Consider the following 21,691-nt stretch of genomic DNA (forward strand, 5'->3'; position numbering starts at 1 on the left):
CTGAGAAGATGTAAGCTGTAACCCAAATTAACTTCTCTTCTTTACAGAGTATCCAGTCTCGGTATTTTATTAGAGCAACAGAAAGCAAACTAAGACACCAATGTTCATTGTGGCATTATTTCAATAGCCAAAAGACACAAACAATGGGAACATCATAACAGATACAAACAATGGGAACAGCAGAAAAAACTAAGACATCAATGTTTATTGCAGCATTGTTCCCAGTAGCCGAAATATACAAATAATGGGAGCATCGAACAGATGAATGGATAGGCAAATGTAGCATGTGTGTACAGTGAAATATTACTGAGCCATAAAAAGGGAGGAAATTATTCACATGCTGCAATATGAATAAACCTTGAAAATATAATACATGAACCAACATTGTATAACTCTACTTAAATGAGACATCTAGAATAGGCACATTCGTAATAGACAGAAAGGGGATTAGATGTAGCAGGAAGTAGAAAGTGGGGTTGGAGAGTTATTGCTCAATAAGAAGAGTCTGAGGTCATAAATAAATTTTGGAAATAGATATTAATGATAGTTACAAAACACTTTGGACATGATCAGTGCCATTGAATTGCATACTTGAAATAGTTAAAATGGCAAATTTGAGGTGATAATTTTTTTTGGGGGTCCAGTCTTGCAGCCTGAACTCTGGGCCTGGACGCTGTCCCTCAGCTCTTCAGCTCAAGGCTAGCGCTCTACCACTTGAGCCACAGCACCACTTCCGGCTTTTTTCTTTTTTGCTTATGTGGTGCTGAGGAATCGAACCCAGGGCCTCTGGCATGCAAGGCAAGCGCTCTACCACTGAGTCACCTTCCCAGCCCAAGGTGATAAATTTTATATACCTCTATCAATTAGTACACTTACTAAAAATAATTAACATACCAAAACTGTATAGTGTATGAGTTATTTCTCAGTAAAGCTCTTGTGGTATAAACCAAGTCTTTTCTTGATAGTAACTGAGACAGAGGATCAGGAGGAGAAGAGATGAGGAAGGAATGTGGCCTGCAGCAAGCCCCAAGGTCAGATATTAGTGTGCAAGTTTCTCCCTTCTTCTCATGCTGCTACTTTGGCCCTCAAGGAGGAAGAGATTTCTGCCCAAGCTGATGTCTGCACTCAGACTGGCACCAGAGCTTGCACAGTTGACTTTGTGCCCCATCTTCTTGCTTAATTTTCTCCAAGTGCATAGGGAAAATCCATCAGTTCATTGAGCAAATGGACTCTATTACACCACATTTTAAGGACCCAGGTGTTGTTGACAAGATGGTGCTGCCTAGAGCAACAACAAGCTCTTGTCATTTTCTATACCCAATTGCAGTAGGTTTGGTGTTCCCTTGCTGTGGAGTAAGCTCACCTGCACATACTGGCATTCAGATCACAGAATAAGGTCCTGAATGTGGTCTTCCTACCTGCCCTACATCCACATAAGCATACAAATGCTGAACATGAAGATGATGCTTACATCAACTCAACAGCATTAATCACTCAGGACACCTAAGTTCTACTTGTTACCTGTGAAAGGGTAATTTCTGAGATGCCAGAATAGCATTTCATTCCCCATTTGCCCATATGATTTGTAGGTAGCCTCTATCAATCAGAACACATATGGCAAAGAAGAGAAGGGGCACTCTGATCCCTTACTAGGATACCTGAGATGCATTTCATAAAGATTAATATTTATTACTCTAAGGGTGATAAATGGGACTGTAATTAAATAGGAGAATGTAGGTATCCTAAAGTGATTACATTATAGTTAATATCAAAGATGCAAATTAAAATAAGATATTGGCAACTTTTAAGTTCTGTAACAAAATATTTAAAAATCTGTTTTTGAGGAAGAAAGGCTTGCTTGGGCTCAGGTTCAGTAGTGTCAGTTCATGATCACTTAAACCATAGTGCTTTAGGGTCTGTGGAAATTCTGAACATCATGTTGGAAGCAGAGGCACATAGCGGAAGAAATCCTTCACCTTATGAGAATTGAGGGCAAAGAAAGAGAGGAAAAGGGGCAAGCCTTCCAATCTTTCCCCCCAGGGCACATCCTCAGTGACTGTTCTCCATGAGGCTGTATCTCCTAGAGGTTTTACTACCTTCAAACAGCACCACAGGCTGGAGACCAAACAGAGCACACAAGCCTTTGGGGACATTCAAGATCCAAATTACAGCAATTGCATTGAAGCCTAAAATTTTGGCAGAATTCATATAAGCACATTATACTAGTAGAATAGAATATTGTATAAGTATTATCAGATAATATGTGTTGATAGCAAAAACCCCAGTAACATAGCAAGTTGAAAAATATATTGTACAAAGATTTCCCATTTTTAAAAAAAAATGAAAAAATGTGGTAAGAGTGCTACTGTTTGAGATTCCAAAAATAGAATGCACGAGTCAAATGCTATTACTATTGAGAACCTAGAAATTGAAATTAGAAAATGACCAGGCCAATAACCAACTCCTGATGGATTCATAAATCATCACTGGAAAAATAATAGCACAATAATACGCAGAGGGAAAAAATTTAAAAATGGTTATTTTCAAAAGGATTACAGTTTATTTTTGTTTTTTGTTTTTGTTTTTGTTGGTCATGGGGCCTGAACTCTGGGCCTGGGTATTGGCCCTCAGCTCTTCAGCTCAAGGCTAGCACTCTACCACTTGAGCCACAATGCCCCTTCCAGCATTTTCTGCTTATGTGGTACTGAGGAATCAAACCCAGGGCCTCATGCATGCAAGGCAAGCACTCTACCATTGAACCCCCTTCTCAACCCCAAGATTAGTTTTCTAAAAGCCCTAATTTCCTCCCTTTAAAGTAGGAGAAAGAACATTTGCTGAGAAGCGATACTACATTGTAATGGAAGAAAATATAAATAAAAATGCACAAATATAAAATATAATAAGACAGGGAAAATGAATCTGAGGTTTTAGAAAGTTCAGCTCTGTTTTCCCATATGCTATCCAAATGTCTCAGAAATGCTAACACATAACCTCTAAACCAAATTCTCTTCTATCTAAGAAGTCTAAGCATCAAGTTGTTAATCCAAATCCATAAAAATAACTAAACTAGACAAAGGCAGTGTCACAAACAGAATATTTCAGAAAAACATGTAGCAATTCCACCCTCAAGGAAGTGAAGCATAACTCTCTGGTCCTTAACTGTGGGCTGTGCAGAATGACTTCCTTCCAAAGAATACAGATTAGAAGGGGCCAGGATGGGAGGACCAATTTAGAGTGGAGACACTTGACAAACAAGATCTCAGCTAAGTCATTAGAGCCACATCAACAGCAGTAATTCACACTGAGAGGAGTGTGCAACCCTGTAAAATACAATGAGATATGGGTAGATATAATATGATATCCACGATGAGATCCTGGAGCAGAGAAAGATAATTAGGTAAAAACTAGGGAAATTGGAATCAAGTATGCAGTTCAGATAATGATAAAATAGCAATATTAGGCCATTAATTATGGCAAGTATGCTATATGAAGAAACTCAATTTCAAGCATATAAGCATTCTCTTCTATTATATGAAAAACCTTTCTGGATGAAATAGAAAGTAGAAATTACTTTTGATTATTAGAAAATTTAATAGAAAGTGCTTTTAAATACTTTATACAACTAGTCAACTTTGATAACAGAGGAGAAAGTTCTCTCAGATCTCAATGTTACAAAAACATCCAGAATTTCTGAAGCAACAGTCACGTTTTCATCTATCCATTCAGTTAATTGTGTCATGCTCTCTATTTATACTTGCTTGCTTAAAGATGAATCTATTAATAATTATAAAAATTTAATTTCTAAAAAGCTGTTAACATAAACTAATTTAACCTAATATTTCACCCCTCTCTCTGTCTTTCTCATTCACTCATTTGTTCTCTCTCTTTCTCTCTCTCTCTCTCTCTCTCTCTCTCTCTCTCTCTCTCACACACACACACACACACACACACACTGGTTCTGGGGACTGAATCAGGGCCTCATATATCCTAAGCTTTTGACTAACCATTTCTCATGTTCTGAATAATTACCCCCTCAACAGCTAGAACATGGTAAATTACTAAAGCTTTCAGCATTATGCTTGAATTGCAAAATGCTAATAATACCACCTGCTCTATGGATGGTTATTGGGGATTAACACAGTTAATATTTGCCAATATGCCTAGCACAGATAAAAGGAAGACACTCAATAAATGATCATTACCACTGTCATTAAGAATAACAGTAATTATTTTCTGTAATATAATGGAATGAGAAGAGCTGCAAAACCAGTCATATGGCTGGTGGTGATTTTTCTCACTGACCCAAATAAACAAAAATAGCTGCCATATTTTGGAGGTTGAGAACAACAATAAAGAGGAGAGGGACATTTAAAAAAAAAAAACAAGAGAGAGGGAGGGAGGAGGATCAGTAGGAAGAAGGAAGAGGAGGAGGAGGAAGAAACAAGAAATGGCAGGAAAGAAGATAAGAGAGAAGGAAGAAGGAAAGAAACAAAGAGAGGGAAAGAAAGAATGAGAGAGCAGGGAGGGGAGAAGAAAGGAAGAGGAGGAAAGGAGAAAGAAAGAAGAGGAATTCTTACACTGTCACTGCCAAAAACAAGTTTGAAAGCTGTAAGTCAGGTGAAATCCAATCACTTCTTAGCCTCTACTAGAATAACAGAAAGAAAAAGAAAAACACCCTCTAACCTTTTGGCATTGATTTCACCAAAGCCACCCAAAACAATCACATGTAAGAGCCAAATGAACACCAAATCTGAGCCTCTCCTTGGCCCAGAGTATGCCAAGTTCCTGTCCTATTGCCCAAAGTTTTTTTGGCCTTGGTGCATTCCACTTCAGACTCTCAATTCCCTTAGTCTAGAAGATGGAACAGACTCTGAAGTCTTGTTAAAGCCTTTATTATTCAAATAGTATGTGCCACATACTTATGCACAGTGCTTCTAATACTAACACTGAGAGGACTCAAAAGGGAGAAAATGAGGCTTGAGGATATAAATTATTTTCTCCAGATTCCTGAAGGTAGCACATGGATGGAGACTGAGTCTTGGTCAGTCTAACCACAAGGATTTTTCTCTTTCTACAATGCCAGAAACTTAGTGTAAAGATTTCTTGCCAAAAGTTGTGAAGAAAGAAAATAAAATAAAATAGCTAATTCCTTCAACATTTTTCTATGGCACTGTGTGAGAAGCTTTTCTATTGTCATCAGTCAAGAAAGCTCTGAGGGGTTACTCTTTCATCTACATTATGCAAATGAAACAGAAAAAGGCTACAGGACTAAGATATTAAGTAAAGAACTGAAGAATGCAAAATGCAAGCTGCAGGAGGGCTCAAGAAGAGGGCAAATATTTTTGCAAAATGAGTTTGGTGGGGGCTGGGAAGGTGGCTCAGTGGTAGAGTGCTTGCCTTGCATGCATGAGGCCTTGGGTTCGATTCCTCAGCACCACATAAGCAAAAAAAAAAAGCCAGAAGTGGCACTGTGGCTCAGGTAGTAGAATGCTAGTCTTGAGCTGCGGAGCTCAGGGACAGTGCCCAGACCCAGAGTTCAGACCCCATGACCTACAAAAAAAAAAAAAAGGAAAAAAAAAAAAAGAAAAGAGTTTGGTGCCTTTTGCTGAACATCCATAGGCTCTGCTCTGGAGAAGGAAACTGAAAGCTATGAACTTGCTCCTAACTATGGGCCAGGTGGGGAAAGGGAGCTTATTAATTGGTAGTAATGAAAACAGAACAAGTCATGAACAATAAGCAGAGCCATAAAACATGGCAAGGATGACCAGATGGCCAATCAAACATTTCTGAAGAATACACTTTCTGCTTCCTCAGAGTCTGAGACTGTCACAGGCAAGGATAGAAGATCCCAAGTATGTCTGAGAAATCAAGAAGAAGCCTTTCAACTATAAACTGGCCAAATTCATTAGGCCTTTCTAATACTAACCGCTCACAGGTATGGAATACCTCAGTGTCAGTACGACTTCCATGTATATTCTGCCTAGTGTTATCCAGATTTACTTGTCATAGGGATATTTATTAGGTCTTCTATGGGGATTTTGATTCAGTGGACTGAGAACTACAAGCCCAGAAGATCTGTATTTTGAATGAATGACTCATGATGATTATAGTCAGGCTTGTCCCTTACAACAAGCTTTCAGGTAGGTATACAATTCCCATGATACAGGAGAGTGAGCCTAAGAGACATGTACACAGGCACACAATGATTAAGGAACACAAATCACAATGTGACTCCATAATGTAGGTAGATGTATGCATGTCATTTCATTAGGTCCAAATGAACCAGGGATGCCCTCTAAAAGCCCATACTGGGTTGTCAAAATACACTATCTCAGGAAATGAGATAATACAACATTCAGAGCCATCAGGAAAAAAAAATAGGAACTAAGTAAAAGCAGTGGGAAAGAAAGACAGCTCTTCCTCCATCTTTACATTAATGTAAAGAGTCCCCAAGATTTGTAAGTCATTCAGGATCCTAGTAGTGTTGCTTTGATTGCTTTTGCTTTTGTTTTTTGGGTTTTTTTTGTCAGTCGTGGGGCTTGAACGCTGGGCTTGGGCTCTCTCCCTCAGCTCTTCAGCTCAAGGCTAGCACTCTACCACTTGAGCCACAGCACCACTTCCGGCTTTTTCTGCTTATGTGGTGCTGAGGAATCAAACTCACAGCCTCATGCATGCAAGGCAAGTAGTCTACCACTGAGCCATAGCCTCATGCATGCAAGGCAAGTAGTCTACCACTGAGCCACCTTCCCAGCCCCTGTTGCTTTGATTAAGAAGTCTATTTGGCTAAAATTATCTAATATTTACTTAATAGAAAGGGGGAGGGGAGAAGAGGGGAGGGGAAGGGAGAGGAGGGGAAGGGAGAGTAGGAGACAGGAGAGGGGAGAGTGGAGGGGAAGGGAGAGTAGGAGACAGGAGAGGGGAGAGTGGAGAGGGGAGGAAGGGGAGAGAAGAGGGAAGGGGAGGGGAGAAGAAGGGAGGAGAGAGTACAGGAGAGAGGGGAGGGAAGAGGAAGGGAGTAAAGGACAGGAGAGGAGGGGAGGGGAGAGGGGAGAATGGAGAGGAGAGGGGAGAGGAAAGGGAAAGGAAGGGGAGAAGAGAGGGAAGGGGAGGGGAGAGGGAAGGGGAAGGGAGAAAGGGAGGGGAAAGGAGGGGAGGGAAAGGAGAAGAGGTGAGGGAAGAAGAGAAGGAGACAATGACAAAGGAAGCAGGAAGGCAGGAAGGATAGAGACTACTCTATAGTAAAGTCCTCTCAGAAGTAACTTTAGACAATATCAACCAAAAGAAGAATCCACAAGATAAGGTCTTCAGTCACACACTGCCCTCTCCTTCCCAGGGGAGAAAACTGTAATGGGTGACTGATTATACTGTATAGGGCAAAGTTTGGACCTCACCTCCAGAGTCTTCTTTCCTGAGAGGGGTAATCAGAAAAAGTTTACTGAAGCCACCTCATGGATGTCCCCTACCCTGAGATCTGGGCTAGTGAATTTTGATGCAAAGGGCCGTGGGGAGAGGGGAATGGCATGACAAATGAAGTGCCTGTGAAATGCATCCTTTCCTATCTCTTTCTGGAAGCCCAGTGTGCTGAACTATCACACCCTTATCAGCTCACCAGGAGCAAAGATCCCAACCCTACAAGACAGGACAGATGGAGAGAGCACTGGGGGGCTGGTACTGTTAGTCCCACTACCCCTGAGGTTAAGCAAGGAAAATGGGGAGGATCTGACCCCTCAGAAGATACTGACTCTAAGACACAACACCTGCCTCTCTAATTTGTACACGATTTGTCTGTATAAATGTATATAGGTTCCTCTGTTCTCTGGACTGATCCTTACCCTCAGATATTTGTGGGTGATCCACATTCTAAATCTCCCTCAGGTTGAGAAGACCTCACCCTTGGGGATCCCCTGAAATTCAGTCAAGAGAATAGAATTGCTATAGTTTCATGCAAGAGCTTTATGTATACCCACAGACACAACCACTCTGTTCATTAACAGCCACAATTCCACACTTAGAGAGTATTCAGTAAAATCTCTCTCATGTAACACATACTAAATTTTAACATTATAATGAAAAATATTTGTTGTAAAAATTATATATATATCTATCTATCTATCTATCTATATCTATCTATCTATCTATCTATCTATCTATCTATCTATCTATCTATCTATCTATCTATCTATCTATCTATCTATCTAAAACCAACAGTGAAGCTGTATCTCAAGTAGTACACCAACTGCCCTGGGCCAAAAAAAGCCAAGTTAGATCATCACGAGGCTATGAGTTCAAGCCCCATTACTGGTACAAAAAAAAAACCAAACAAACAAAAAACAAAATAAGTTCATATCACATCCAGTTAAAATCAGCTTCCTTAAAAAAATACATCTCCTGTCCTAATTTCAGAGAAATATATGTTTTCTTTTTTTCTTTTATTCACCATGCAAGAAGTATTTGCAGGAAAAAGAAAAAAAAAGAAAAATTTCACTCTGAATATTTCATATCTCATTCAAATGTATCCAGTTTTAATGAATGGTCTTCAAACTGGGTACCCACATTCCAGGCCTCATAGTGTTTGAGCATGTATGATGGAGGTAGAAGATAGATTCAAGATGTTTCAAGTATGCAAAATCACATGCAGATGTAAAAACAGTACGTCTAGTCAAAGAGAGTTAAGAAAGCAATATATATATATACAGACATGGAGAATGGAAGAGCACAAATAAAATTCAACTTGTAATTAACATACCGTGCTGTGACACCTGTTGCCTTCCACGATAAGAAGTCTGGGAGATCAAAGAAATGTCCCGCCTTATCCCAGCAAGTCTCTCTTAAGTTCTGCCAAATTAAATATATATTAGAATCAATTTCTTTTCTCTAGCCCTCTCCTTTTTCAATAATGTTTCTTGATTTTCAAAATAAAAACACAGCCAATAATATCCATGAAAACATCTGTTCAAGGGGTTAGAGAGTATGATTTTTTTATATAAAAAAAGCAGTACTTATATAGGAAAGACAAAAATTGTAATTATTGATCCTTCCAAAAAATGACCATAATTTCTCTTTTATTCCTGTTTGCCAACCAGGAAAGGAAGAAAGCACTCTGTGCAGATATGAAATCCATCTTCCCTGTGAATGTGAGAATATGTTTCAAACATAAAGTAAGATAGTAACACTGAGCAGCTATAAATGAGAGGGAGTTATACTAAGCAAAGCACAGGTTTGTTAGATGTAGAATCACTAAAGACCTTGCATCACTAAAGACCTTGCATAATGAATGTGTCCTCCCTGCAGCCACACAGATTGGCCACAGTGGATGACGGAATCTGAATATATCATTTCTAAAAGAAACCATTAGGGCTTTTGACAAAATGAGACCTCCTGGTGGTAGTAGCAATGAGGAACCCAGAAGCATTTCTTCCTGAAGCCATATCATCTCCATCCATCAAAGCCAGAGACCTCAGTCAACCCCCCAATAAGGATGAGGAACCAGATACAACATGTTAGAGAAGAACTTTTCTTAAGAGCATACATGGTCTAGGAAGACCATGGGTTTTCCCTGGAGACCAGTCAGCAAAGGGAAAGGGAAAGGGAAAGAGTTTGGGTGACAGGACACATGTCTGAGAAGCCTGCCCCTGGCTTTGAGATGCTGGCTGTCTGAGAATGTTCTTCCACTGAGCTATATGATTCACAAAAGCCATAAACTGCCATACTTCCCTAGGAAGTATGCTCCCAAATCAACAGCTTTAATTTTACCAAATTAATTCTGTTCTTCTAACCCTTGGGCCTACATCAGAAGGCAGTGATTGTCCTCTTATTTTCTCCACAGCTTACAATGTTTCCCATTCATATGACCGCACATGATTCTCAGCATGATTCTCAAGTAGCTGTAATACTCCTGTTAAGGATGTAGAAAATGAGAGTCAAGTTCCAACAGCTTCCACCCAAGTCATCCCAAGTTTCTGCTGTAACCTGAGTGCTCTTCCCATGTGGTACCACAGCGACCACCCTGAAGCCGTTAATCCTACACAAGCTGTAGGTTTGGGCCTCTGGAAACAACATGATGAAAACTACTGCCATTCTTGACAGCAGAGAAGAAACAAACAAGACCTTCCAAACACAGTGCAGAGATTCCAACATCAATCTTGAGCAAATCGCTAAATTTCTGTAGCCCTAACCCATCCTCCATGTACAAACAGAATATGTGTTAGAGAACACGCAGCATGTCTTAAACACATACAAACTTTGTATGCATTTCATCACGTGATAGCTTAATCCAATGCAAACGAGGAGATTCTCTGTACTGAATGAGTTAAGTTTTTCTGTCTCCCAGTTACCAAGCAACTAACAAAAATGAATCTTTTTAACAAAAAAAAAAGGAAAAAGAAATAATCAGCAATGACTTGGGGTGTATTGACTTGGCACTCAAGGTTTCTGCATTCCAGTAACAATCCTTTGAGCTAAGCAATCCCCTGGCTTGAAAGTAACCAAAGAAAAGAGCTTTCTTCCCCTCCACCCCCTTTCTAAATCTCTTATTACTTCATAAAAACCACAGTACTTCATGGGAGGAGGCTGCTACTCAAAGCTCACACAGCTGCAGGGCTCAGCAGAGGGTGGGGACAGAGCGATTACATCCAAGATTCAAGGCCAGTCCAGGCAACAGCTGCCCTGCCAACTTCTGGGCAGAAAGAAGGCACCTTCACCCTTTCCCTACAATGCAATGTTCCAGGAAGCTGTGAGATTTCTGCTACTTTTAGACACAGGAAGCAAACAGGGAAAATGAGGTGGAAACTGCAATGGTACCAGGGTCTAAGAACACCATGAGAAAATGGTGATTCCCAAAGAAGGATCATCAAAGTGTTCTATTGCAAAGAGATTCTGTCCAGGCTATCTGTAGTTATCCGTGAATAGAGAGAAGAAACAGAATGCCTTGATTCCCCAGTAAAAAGAATCCTACTGGTACCTTCTAAGTACTCATAGTGTTGGTTTTCAAAACAACTATCCAAGAAAAAGCAAACCTACATCCTTACTTGATGTTCAGGACTTTCAATTAGGCTGAAATTCCAGAAAGGAAAAATATCTCAGCAAGAAACTTAATCCTCAATGTCATCCTTAAAAGAAAAATGATACTGAAAGTATGGAATGGGCCCCAACTAGGAATGTTCCAGAGTGAATAAAACATTTTTAAAGTTTCAAACTCACACCCATAGAGACTAAGACCAGATATTAGAGATGTTTCAAAGCAGATACATTCACTCAGGTCTATGCTATCAGATAAGGGCCATCCTTCTAAACACTATGACTTATTGTTTCATTCCTTTGTTTAAAATGTTTCAACACATTCTTGTGACCTGGAATCACATTTTCATTCCTTAAAATGGTTTTTAGGCCTCTTACGAACCTGGTTCCAACTTGGCCATTATCATGATAATGTTTTTCTGGGCTAATATCCCATGTCCAGAAATGCTAACACTACATTTTGCTTTCCTCTCATTTCTTTAGACCCTCTCAACTCATAGTTTTCTTTTTGTATTTCCACGCTTTTGTTCAGCCTTGTACCTGTTCTTGGATTTACTTTCCTACCCCTTCCTTTACCAACCTTCTCTAAGTCTCAAATTCAGATCAGATATTACCTTTGCTGAAAATGTCCCCATTCCATGCTGTAAGTGAATTATATATTCATGTGTCTAAATCCACATAAAAAAATGACAAATTTCTGGAAGGCAAAAGACAAGTCTAACTCATGGGGGAAAATAAAAAGCTTTAGGCAATATAAAATTAATTTGAAGGCCAGGACTTTCAAAAGAAAGTTATAAAGGAACTGGAAAAATGTTCACCAATGAAAAGTAATTAGAAATATGATGTATGACAATAATGTAATGAGTCTGATAGCAAGCAGTTTCATAACTATCATAATATTTTGTGTGTGGCTATATATCTATCTCTAATGAGTAATCACAGACAGAGTGCTGAGAAAGAAAAGGGCTTTGGGGCTCAAGAAGTTACAAGAGGCTTCACGGAGGAGACACTTGAGCTGAAGCCTAAAGGTCAAGTCAAATAAATACGACACTGCTGGGAAAGACACTGAAGCCACAAAAGCCTGAAGTGACAAGACAGATTATTCCCATTAGCCAAGGATTTGTTCAACTGTGCCATCGTATAATTTATTTGTAAAATGAAATGATTCCATTGCACAATTCATTTTCAAAAGTTAGATTCATATACATTCCCTTCTCCTTTGTCTGCCTGTTACTATACAGAACGATGAATTTATAATCCGCACTACAGTTAATTTCCTAACTAGAAGAGCATTATCATCTGCCTAACAACTCACCAGACTCAGCAAAGCTGACTTTGCCTAGCATAGTAGGAAAACACAGGTAGAGTATGGGAGAAATGAGTCCAAGAACTTTAGGCTCTAGCAGCTCTGAGTTTGTTGTCCTCTTTACTTCTGAACCTAGGGAGCTTTAGGAAAACTAGTTTCTCCAAAACCCATTTTCCTCAACTGCTTCCCAACTAGTATCTATCTCAAACGATGCTGTGAGCATAAAAATGAAATCAGTCTACAAGGTTCAGTCATTACTGCTACAGACCTTCATATTTTTCAAAACCACTTGACAGGTATGATCTCATCTGAGCTGTACAAATCCTTGAGGCAGGAAAGGCAAGAAATCATAAACCTCACCTTGCAGATTAACAAAATAACACTCAGAAAGGAGCTGTAATTTCCAGTACCAGGTGGTAGATAATTGGAAAGTCAGTCAGACAAACTTTTACTTCTAAAGCCCAGGCCAGTGCTAGTTTAGATTTCTGCTTCTGTAAAGCATAAAAATGCATGAAGCCCAAGAGGATGGGAGGATAAGGCCATAATATAACCTAGACACCACGGCTCCTTGTTGGGGGCACTGTCTGTGGGAGGGAGTCCTCATGTAAAGATGCCTTGGAAATGGCCAGGAGTCTTGGAACCGACAAGGAAACAAAAGGTATTTACAAGCAGAAAAGTGAAGGATCATTCTCTTGGATAGGTTCACACCAATTTCATCACTTCTTTTCTGCCTCCTTCACTAGCTGCTTTTCTTTGGTGGTTCTTCAAATGTGGATGCTCTCCAGGGTTTGTGCCTGAGACAGATGATTTGCTCTTTGTTCATATGCTCACCAGGAAATCCTAATCACTCCCATGATTCAATTCCAGTCAACATCCAATCTCCCAAGCTCTCTTCTGAGATGCAGCTCCTGGATGGTCCCTTTATACCTCTTATTCAACAAGTCAGACAGAATCTGTTACCTTCCCTCAGGTTAGTCCTCTTTGTTTTCTATGTCCAAAAGAGTCATCTTCTGTTTCCTTACATCTTACATCCAATCATTCTTCTAATATAAACTCTCAGAAAATTCATGAAGACTTCACAGCTCTTTATCCCACTAATAAATCAAGGCACTCCAGGGTAATAAAAACAACAAGGGTGTTTGTGTGTCCATGTGTGTGTGTCTGTGGGGGGGGGTGTGCGTGTGTGTGTGCATGTGTGTGTGTGTGTATGTGTGTGTGTGTGTGCACATCTACTTATCACTTGGGAATTGAGTCTGGTTTTACTCCATGAATTTGCCCTGGACTCCACTAAGGCTGAAGTCAATGCTTCTTTGGTATAACCTATAAAACTTCATGAACATCCCCATCACTGTACTCCCAAAGATCTATCTGATCCCATTTGTCTGTCTCTTTCATTAGACTGAAAGGTCCTCAAAGGCAGAAACTGCTGGGTACTTTTTTCTAATTTTTCTATTCCTAGGATCAGCATTATATCTGATACATAGACGATGAGTAATGTTAGGTGAATGAATGAATAAATGAATGAATGAGCATATGTAGAAGCTAAATAAGAGTTTGTGGAAATGAAAATAAGGAATGAATGGATAAATTAATGAGGTTGTGAATAAGAACTGTCCCAGTTTCTCCTTTTTCATTCAAGTTAATGGCTTTTCTCAGTCTGTTTCAGGAGAAGAGACATATTCTAGCCAAGCCTGACTGCCAGGAAGATAAATTTCTCCTCTAAGGGTGAGCAGGTCCTTTGGAGAGGTTTCATTTTAATTGGAAAATGGATTCATTCACTTCCTGGCGTGGGCTCCTGGGTCAGCACAGCACCGCTGAATGGCTGCCAAGCACCAATGGAGATGGGGGCTTCGACAGGAAAAGTGCTCCATCAAATGAGTGCCTTGGGACATCTGAGGACAACCCAGTATCAGCTCCAAACTGACTCACATGGATGCCCCTTCTTCTTTCTTTCCCCAAAGGCCCTTCTCACCAAGTTTATTCATTCTGAAGCCATAATGGAAGGGTGTTCTTACAGTCCAAACTAGCATTTCCTAAGGCATACTTGGGGTATATGTACAGCCTTAGCTGTTCAAGGATGCATTTTTGCAGTGCTCCACTGCTGTGTCCTGCTAGGCAGGAAATAGGCTCAGAAGTATTTCCTTCATAACTCAAGCACTAGGACAAGATAAGGACTTAAGAACTCTTCTTTATGAGGATCCATCACATCCAAACCCATAGAAATATTCCTTCTAGGAATGACTTGCATATTTTGTCAAGGATTTGTAGACATTTTATCTTTTCATCTTTCCCTATCATACCTAGCACATGCTTGATCACAAGCTAGGGTTGATAGATATTGTTATACTGTCAATAAATATTTCATTGAAAAATATTTAATGTTATCTCTAGCAACAAATTAATAATAATCTGTCCCTTACCCAGAGCTGTAAGTTTACTAGTGAATATAGTAGTAGCCACATATAATTTGAGAAAAGGATAATGGAGGAAACTATCATTTACTGGAGGCATGCCAGAATAGATAGAACCTCTTTGAGTTAATCCAACTAACAACATCATGAGTTAAATATTTCTTTTTTTGATGATCATAGTCTCACTTTATTGATGCAATATGAAATATGCCTTAGAGACTCCTAACTGTTCACCGTTTGTCTGCCTTAAATAAGCCAGCATGAGCACAAAAATTATTACATCTTGCAAAGTTTTCAAAGTATGTGGGATGTCAGACATTTTTATTGTGAAAATACTGTACAGAGGAGTATGAGTTAAATATTTCTATAAATGGACAAAGTAAGACCTATATACATTAATTAATTACTGGTCAGAAACAAATGCCAAAAGTTATTTTAAGGTTATTTTAAAAGTGGCTCATGTCAGTAATTCCACATACCTCAGAGGCAGAGACTGAAAGGATCAAGTTCTAAAACCAATCTGGGCAAAATAGTTTACCAAGACCCCATCTCAACCAATAAGCCAAGTACTGAGGCTTGTATCTATGGTCTTAACTGTACAGGAGCCCATAGGTAAGAAGATCATGGTCCAGACAGACTCTGGGTAAAAACTATAGATTCTACATACTAATACTAATACTATAAGTAATAATAATAAAGCAATACTATAAGTAATAATAATAAAGCAAAAGGGACTGCAAATGTGGCTCATTTGCTTTAGTGAGTGAGCTCAAACACCAGTCCAAAAAGAAAAGAAATGATAAGGAAAGAAAAAAATAAAGGAGAGAAGGAAGGGAAAGGGGAGGAGAGAAGAGGGAAGGAGAGGGGAAGGGTTAATTTACTGCTTTATTCTGGGGGGAACTGACCAGCCTAGTCTTGAGATGCCTGGAATGAGGAGAGTGTCTGTCTCAGGAGGGGAGAGGAAGGGAAGAGAGAGGTGGAAGAAAAATCATAGAAAAGAAGAGAAAGGGGGAAAGAGGGGAGGGGAAAGAAAGGGAGTGGAAGAGAAGGGAGGGCGGAAGGGCAAAAGAGGAAGCAAGGAGGGAAGAAGGAAGAAAAGAAGGAAGGAAGGAAGGGATCCATAAGTAAGGAAAACCAAGTTGATCTAAGGTGAGTAATAAGAGGTGATAGAACCACCATTTAAATAGTAATCAGCCAGGTACCAGTTGTTCATGCCTATAATCCTAGCTATTCAAGAAGCTGAGATCTGAGGATTGCAGTTCAAAGCCAGCCAGAGTAGGAAAGCCCATGAAACATATCTCTATTAAAAACTACTCACCCCTTAAAAAAAAAAAGAAATACAGAAGTGGAACTGTGGTGGGAGTAGTAGAGCACCTTGAGCCAAAAAGCTCCAGGACGGTGTCAAATCAATCCATCAATCCACCATTTCAGAAGTACTTGCTGTATGCTGAAGGGTGCTCCACATGATTTCACACATATGTCAATTGATCCTTCAACAACTCTAAGACATAGGTACTTCTACAGCATTTCATAAATCATAGGATGTGGAAACTGGCATAAGGAGTGATTAAGTAGGTTACCCAACGCCATACGGCTATAAGGAAGCATTAGAGCTGTTATGCAGCTCTGGAGATGGTGCACAGGATGTGAAAAGCCACCACAGTACAAATGAACTGCCAATGGATCAGTCAGTTTGGAAAAGTGGAGATTATGTATGCTGTTGTTGAGAAGTGAAAGCTAATGAGTAAGCTTGGAGCTGGTTATGAAATCTTGGTCCCAACCCTCAAGTTTTATTGGCTAGGTAGAGCCGAGCATATAAAATACTCAGGAGGAATGCATCAATAATACAGAAAACTTTAAGGTCTGAACTACCTGATTTATAAACCATGGATTCTTTCTGCCTTGTCCAGGAAGGAGAGGACAGGAGTCAGTGTGGGATCTGGATGTGGGGAGAAGGCTGTGCAAGCTGGAGCAGCTGCCTGATGGTACAAGAGGCAGAACCAATTGCCCTCATAGCCAACAAGAAGGAACCAGGTGACAGTTAGTCTGAGAGAAATATGCTGGAATGGAGTAAGAAGTAAGTCAGAATTTTTATTTGACATTCAGTTCAGAAAAGAATGGGAGCCATAATTAGTCCTGGAGCAGAAGGTAATTTGTGAAGGCAGTTTTAGGATTATTGAGATAGCAATCCCTTCATGGTAATCTCAGAGAGGAAAGAAACAGGAGACCAGAGACCAGTTTCCATATACATTACTAACAAGAAGAGAAGAGAAGAGAAGGAAAACGGGGATAAAAGAGAAGATGAGCAGAAGAGGAAATGAAACAAGAAAAATAAAAGAGGAGGAAGAAGACAAAAGCAAAAAATGAACAAAGAAACAAAAGAGGATGGGGAAAAAAGAAAGAATAGGTTAAGTATAAAGCATGACTAAAATGACCAAGATAAGAAAAGGAAGTGAGAGGGATGGCCAAAAAAGAAAAAAAAATGTGTGGAAAATGATAGCAGGACCATGACAATGTCATCCACAAAACAAAAGATGAGAAAGGGAGGGGGGAAGCTAGCCTGTCTGCACACTTTCTTTCCTCTGGAAGGATGAAGTCATGGTTGATGTCACTGCCTCTGAGTCACACACCCCCAAAAGGAGAGGTGGAAGGGCTGTATGTGGTATTCATCCCATCCCTGTGAACAAAAAGAGTTAATCCCCTGCTTTATTCTTGGGGGCTAAGATGACTAGAAGAAGGAGTGTCTGTCTGGTCAGGAAGGACACTGCAGCCATGTGAGCACTAAGCTCCTCCACAGTTTTCACGTTTAAGTCCTTGAGATAGGAGAGTCAGAAACAATTCATGGCAAATAGCTTCTGGCTTTTATCACATTGTGGCTAATGCGTCCCATCTCATGGTGTCCCAAAAGATAATTTCATAGTGAATAGTAATGAATAGATAAAAGAGACTCAAAGGAACTTGTTGACCTACTAAGCCTCCTTGTCACATTCTGAGCTCTCATCTTACTGTGCTCACAACCCTATAAGGGGTCTCCTTTCCTCATATTGCCACTGGACTGCCTTTCTCAAATTCCAACATCCCAATTAATTATGACCTCATACCACTGACCAGTGGACACATTACCAGCTCCTACCCTACTCAGCACTACAATTCCACAGTAATCCAAATTTCTATAACACTTAGGCAACTGTGACTTTCATCCCTGTCTTCATAGAGAATAGAAGCAACTTGTGTACAGCAACTCTACTTTGTTCACCAGTATATTCCCCATATTTAGCAAAATACCTGGATAAATTTTTTGCAAGTATTTGTTGAATTAATGAAGGTCCTTAACAACTCTAGTAGGAAGTATAAGGTGATTGGTACTGAGACAGTTTTAGACAATTTCTAAAAGAGACACACATTCTTACAGCCAACACCCCAAGAATGTTAGCTGATGAAGATAATACCCTGTATTATCTTCTACCCTGACAGTACAGTTGGCACTGATCTGGAAGCATCTGCTTAGGGCATCTCAGAATGGACTTGCTCTTTCCCTAAGCCTGGTTTCCAAAACCTCTGGTCTCTGCGCTACAGAAAGAGCACAGCTTGAATTAGATTTGAGCTAAAACCTCAGAGCAATCACACAGAAACTGCATGGGGTGAAACTCTCTCAACCTACTCTCGCCTGCTCAAACAGGAATCTTATAAAGCGTCTATGTTCTACTCCTTGAGCTTCATTTTAGCAACCTCCAGAAGTTACTTACAGGCTGTTCTTCACTGTTAAGCTTACATATTTTACAATGACTTCTTCAGGACTTCCTGTCTCCTTTTCTTCCACTATGGTTTGGATAACATTCACCAGAAGACACATAGAGCTCACGGTCTTTATAGGGAGGTGGTAAAAACTTTAGGTTACACTCTTCCTGATATACCTTGGATCTAAGGGAAGAAGTTAGACCTGTGGGAACTTGCAGTCTAAAAAGAAATTGGGCCCATAGTTTCTTTCTCTCTCTCCCTCTTTTTCCCTCTCCCTCCCTTTGTACACTAATGCCCCTTTTCTTCTTTCCTCCTCTCCCCGGCCTACAGCCATGTTTGAACAGATTTCCTCTATTCCCTGTTTTGTATTGCCTATTGATATACATGAGGACTGAAATCTCCAAAACTGTGGGTTAAATAAGCTTTTTCTTTTTTTTACATTAATTTATCTCAAGAATTTTTACAGCAATGGAAACCTATTGTCTCAGGAAAGGAAAGTTTTTCTAAATTAGTTGAAGATAACTTTTTTAAACTAGGGCTTATTTTGTAAAACTCTGAACTTTAATTCAAATGTATGCCAATATATTCCAAATAAAATTAATATTCAAACACAGTTGTTATTGTCAGATGGTTTAAAGAAATTTCTGGGATAGTCACATGGAATACTGCTTATTAATGAGCATTTCTAACTTAATTTAACCAAAAACAGCAACACTTTTTTTGCAAGTCTTCATTATGTGGTGTTAAGAAGCTTAATTGCAAACGAAGCAATATTTAAGCTATTAAAATAGCATATATAAATTATGTGTATGTGTATCTTCTTCTCCAGCTTGTCCATAAAGATTAACACAATGTTTTAAAAGTGCCTATCCTTAAACAGTGTGAATTCTACTTCCTTTCCCTGTTGGATTACTTAACCAAATCAAATGATACATATATCAAAAGCACATTTCACTAGCTTTCTTTATAAATATCAACCTTTGGGGGGGTAGGGGAGAGGGCAAGCAGAGAGGCAGTGAACATAATCATTTGAAAATAAATCCCAAGCACTCTACAATTTACTAAATACTTTCTGATACGTAACACTTCAAGAAACTAAGGACTATAATGGAATAAACTGCCCAAATCATGCAGACAGTGTAGTGTCTAGCACAGTGTCTAGGGAAAAACTCTGGCCACTTGAATACTAAACCCAATACCCCTACGCCACTGTTTGTTCACTGCTTCCCAGGACATGGGAGGTGCTCAATGAATACCTCTACAATGATTCACTCTCTCTTCCAGGTCCGTGGGCTTGTCTCTGACCCCCAGCCAAGGTCAGACCACAAGGCCACTTGCCAAGGCAACCAAAGGAGGCTTCATTCTGGTCCTTGATTCTTTCAGTGTTTCTCTGAGGTTCACACAATGCCAGCACACAAAAAGGGCTCCAGAGGCCAGCAGCACCAGCTGTCTCCAAATACCATAAACACAGACTGGTGTTAGTCCAGGACCAAAAAAACCTTCATTAATCAGTGGTCAAGTAATAATAATAAAAATGATAGAAAAACAAACTCTTCATTATTAATAAAGTTATGAATAATTGGTCAAATGAGCAAGATCTTATTACCTAATTGCTTGCTTTGCTTTACTTGGGTAAGTGCCAATACTCTCTACACATGGAGCATTGCTAGGAAAAATGTCTGTCTGTGATACAGTTCAGATCCTTTAGCAAAACTATAATGAGAAACAGAGGCCAGGTAGGGTACAGCCATTTATTCATGCAGCTCATGAATTCCTTCTGATTTCCCCTTTTTTGTACTTTTGAGCCAAAGGACGCAGGGCTTTGAGATTACAACACTGAGGAGCTAGACTGGAGCAGCTTTTTGAGGGGGAAGGGAATAGGTAATGACAAGATCATTGAGTTGAGATCAGACTTCCTTGTAGAGCTGTGGTCACTCACAGGTTTCACCTAACACATAGCTTCTTCATGAAGTGAGGTCTCAGAGACAGGCTGGTCTTCAGAGAAATCCCTGAATCACTTCATCATTCAACCAGCAGACTGGCCACTGCTCAATGCACAGAAGCAAGCTTTGAGTGAGGTCTTAGCTGCAAGGTTCCAGGGTACAGAAGAGATAAGGAACTACTTCAGTTTTTCACTTATTCTTTCCAGCTATACATATTCACGGGTATGTAAGGAAGAGGCCAGCTCTTTAAGGGTAACCACAGTGTGTTGGGATAAAGCAAAACAACTCATGGGTTGGAATTCATATGCGGAGGGAAATAGTGCCTACTCTTTAACTCTGAGTCTAACTTTGGAAATCTAAACTTTAAAAACTCTGATAACTTTGTATTCTATAGTTTGTAAGTGCCACTAGGATTTGAAATTTGAAAACAGAACTGGTTCTTTCTACCTAGGTACCTCATCTGTGGACTAGCAATGACAACCTTGCTTAATAAAGGCTAAAGTTTGATCACAGCCTTTACAACTCTGGTTTTGTAGAGTTTTGGTTGTTTTTGTTTTGCTTTGTTTTTTGAGACAGGGTCTTATTGGGTAGCCTAGGGTATCCTTACCCTTTTGAAGATAACTCCTTTTCAAATTAATTTCTTAGAACCAAAAAACCGGGGCTTGGGGAAGAGTGCATACTTGATCTTGAGTGAGACACTTCATTGGAGCTTAAGTATCACTTAAACTTTAATTTTTTAAATGGCCTCAGAAAATATTTGGAGAAAACCGAGTTGTGCATTTCAGCATTAGAGGACGTCACAGAATCACAGAGGCTGTCTACTTAATCTCTACTCCTCAACAGAGCTAACATCTTCCTTATAGGACGTTCACAGAAATTAAATGAGATACAGGACACAAAGGCCCAAATAGAGAGCAAATAAAGCCCAGTATATGTGTAGATAACCTACCAAACAGGGCCCATAGTAAATATTAAATATCTCACACAAGTTAAAGGCTTTCAAGATTTCAAACTGCAATGTGTAACTTGAGAGTAGGGATGGGAAGGGGGGAAATAGAACAATAGAAGGGATAAAACTGAGCAAGAAGAAGTGTACTCATAATCTGACTTGTGAAATTGTAGCCTCTTTGTATAACTACTTAATTTAAAAATATTGTCAATAGAAAAAAAAATTTTCAAACTTCTGGCCCAGTGACAATGGCTCACACCGATAATCCTAGCTACTCAGGAGACAGATCTAAGGATCAAGGCATAACTCCTCTGAACATTCAAGATAC

At 39.7% G+C, this 21,691-nt stretch overlaps 1 protein-coding gene across 3 annotated transcripts in view; it reads right to left on the bottom strand.

The window, feature by feature from the left end:
• Nucleotides 1-21,691, bottom strand: part of Fggy (FGGY carbohydrate kinase domain containing) — a 363,024-nt gene that overhangs the window by 290,988 nt on the left and 50,345 nt on the right. For all 3 annotated transcript variants that reach the window (XM_013022325.1, XM_013022324.1, XM_013022326.1), the window contains exon 5: nucleotides 8,747-8,835. In XM_013022325.1, the coding sequence (XP_012877779.1) occupies nucleotides 8,747-8,835 (89 nt within the window). The remainder of the gene's footprint in view (nucleotides 1-8,746; nucleotides 8,836-21,691) is intronic.

Source organism: Dipodomys ordii, unplaced genomic scaffold (assembly GCF_000151885.1).
Source record: "Dipodomys ordii isolate 6190 unplaced genomic scaffold, Dord_2.0 Scaffold61, whole genome shotgun sequence".
NCBI lineage: Eukaryota > Metazoa > Chordata > Mammalia > Rodentia > Heteromyidae > Dipodomys > Dipodomys ordii.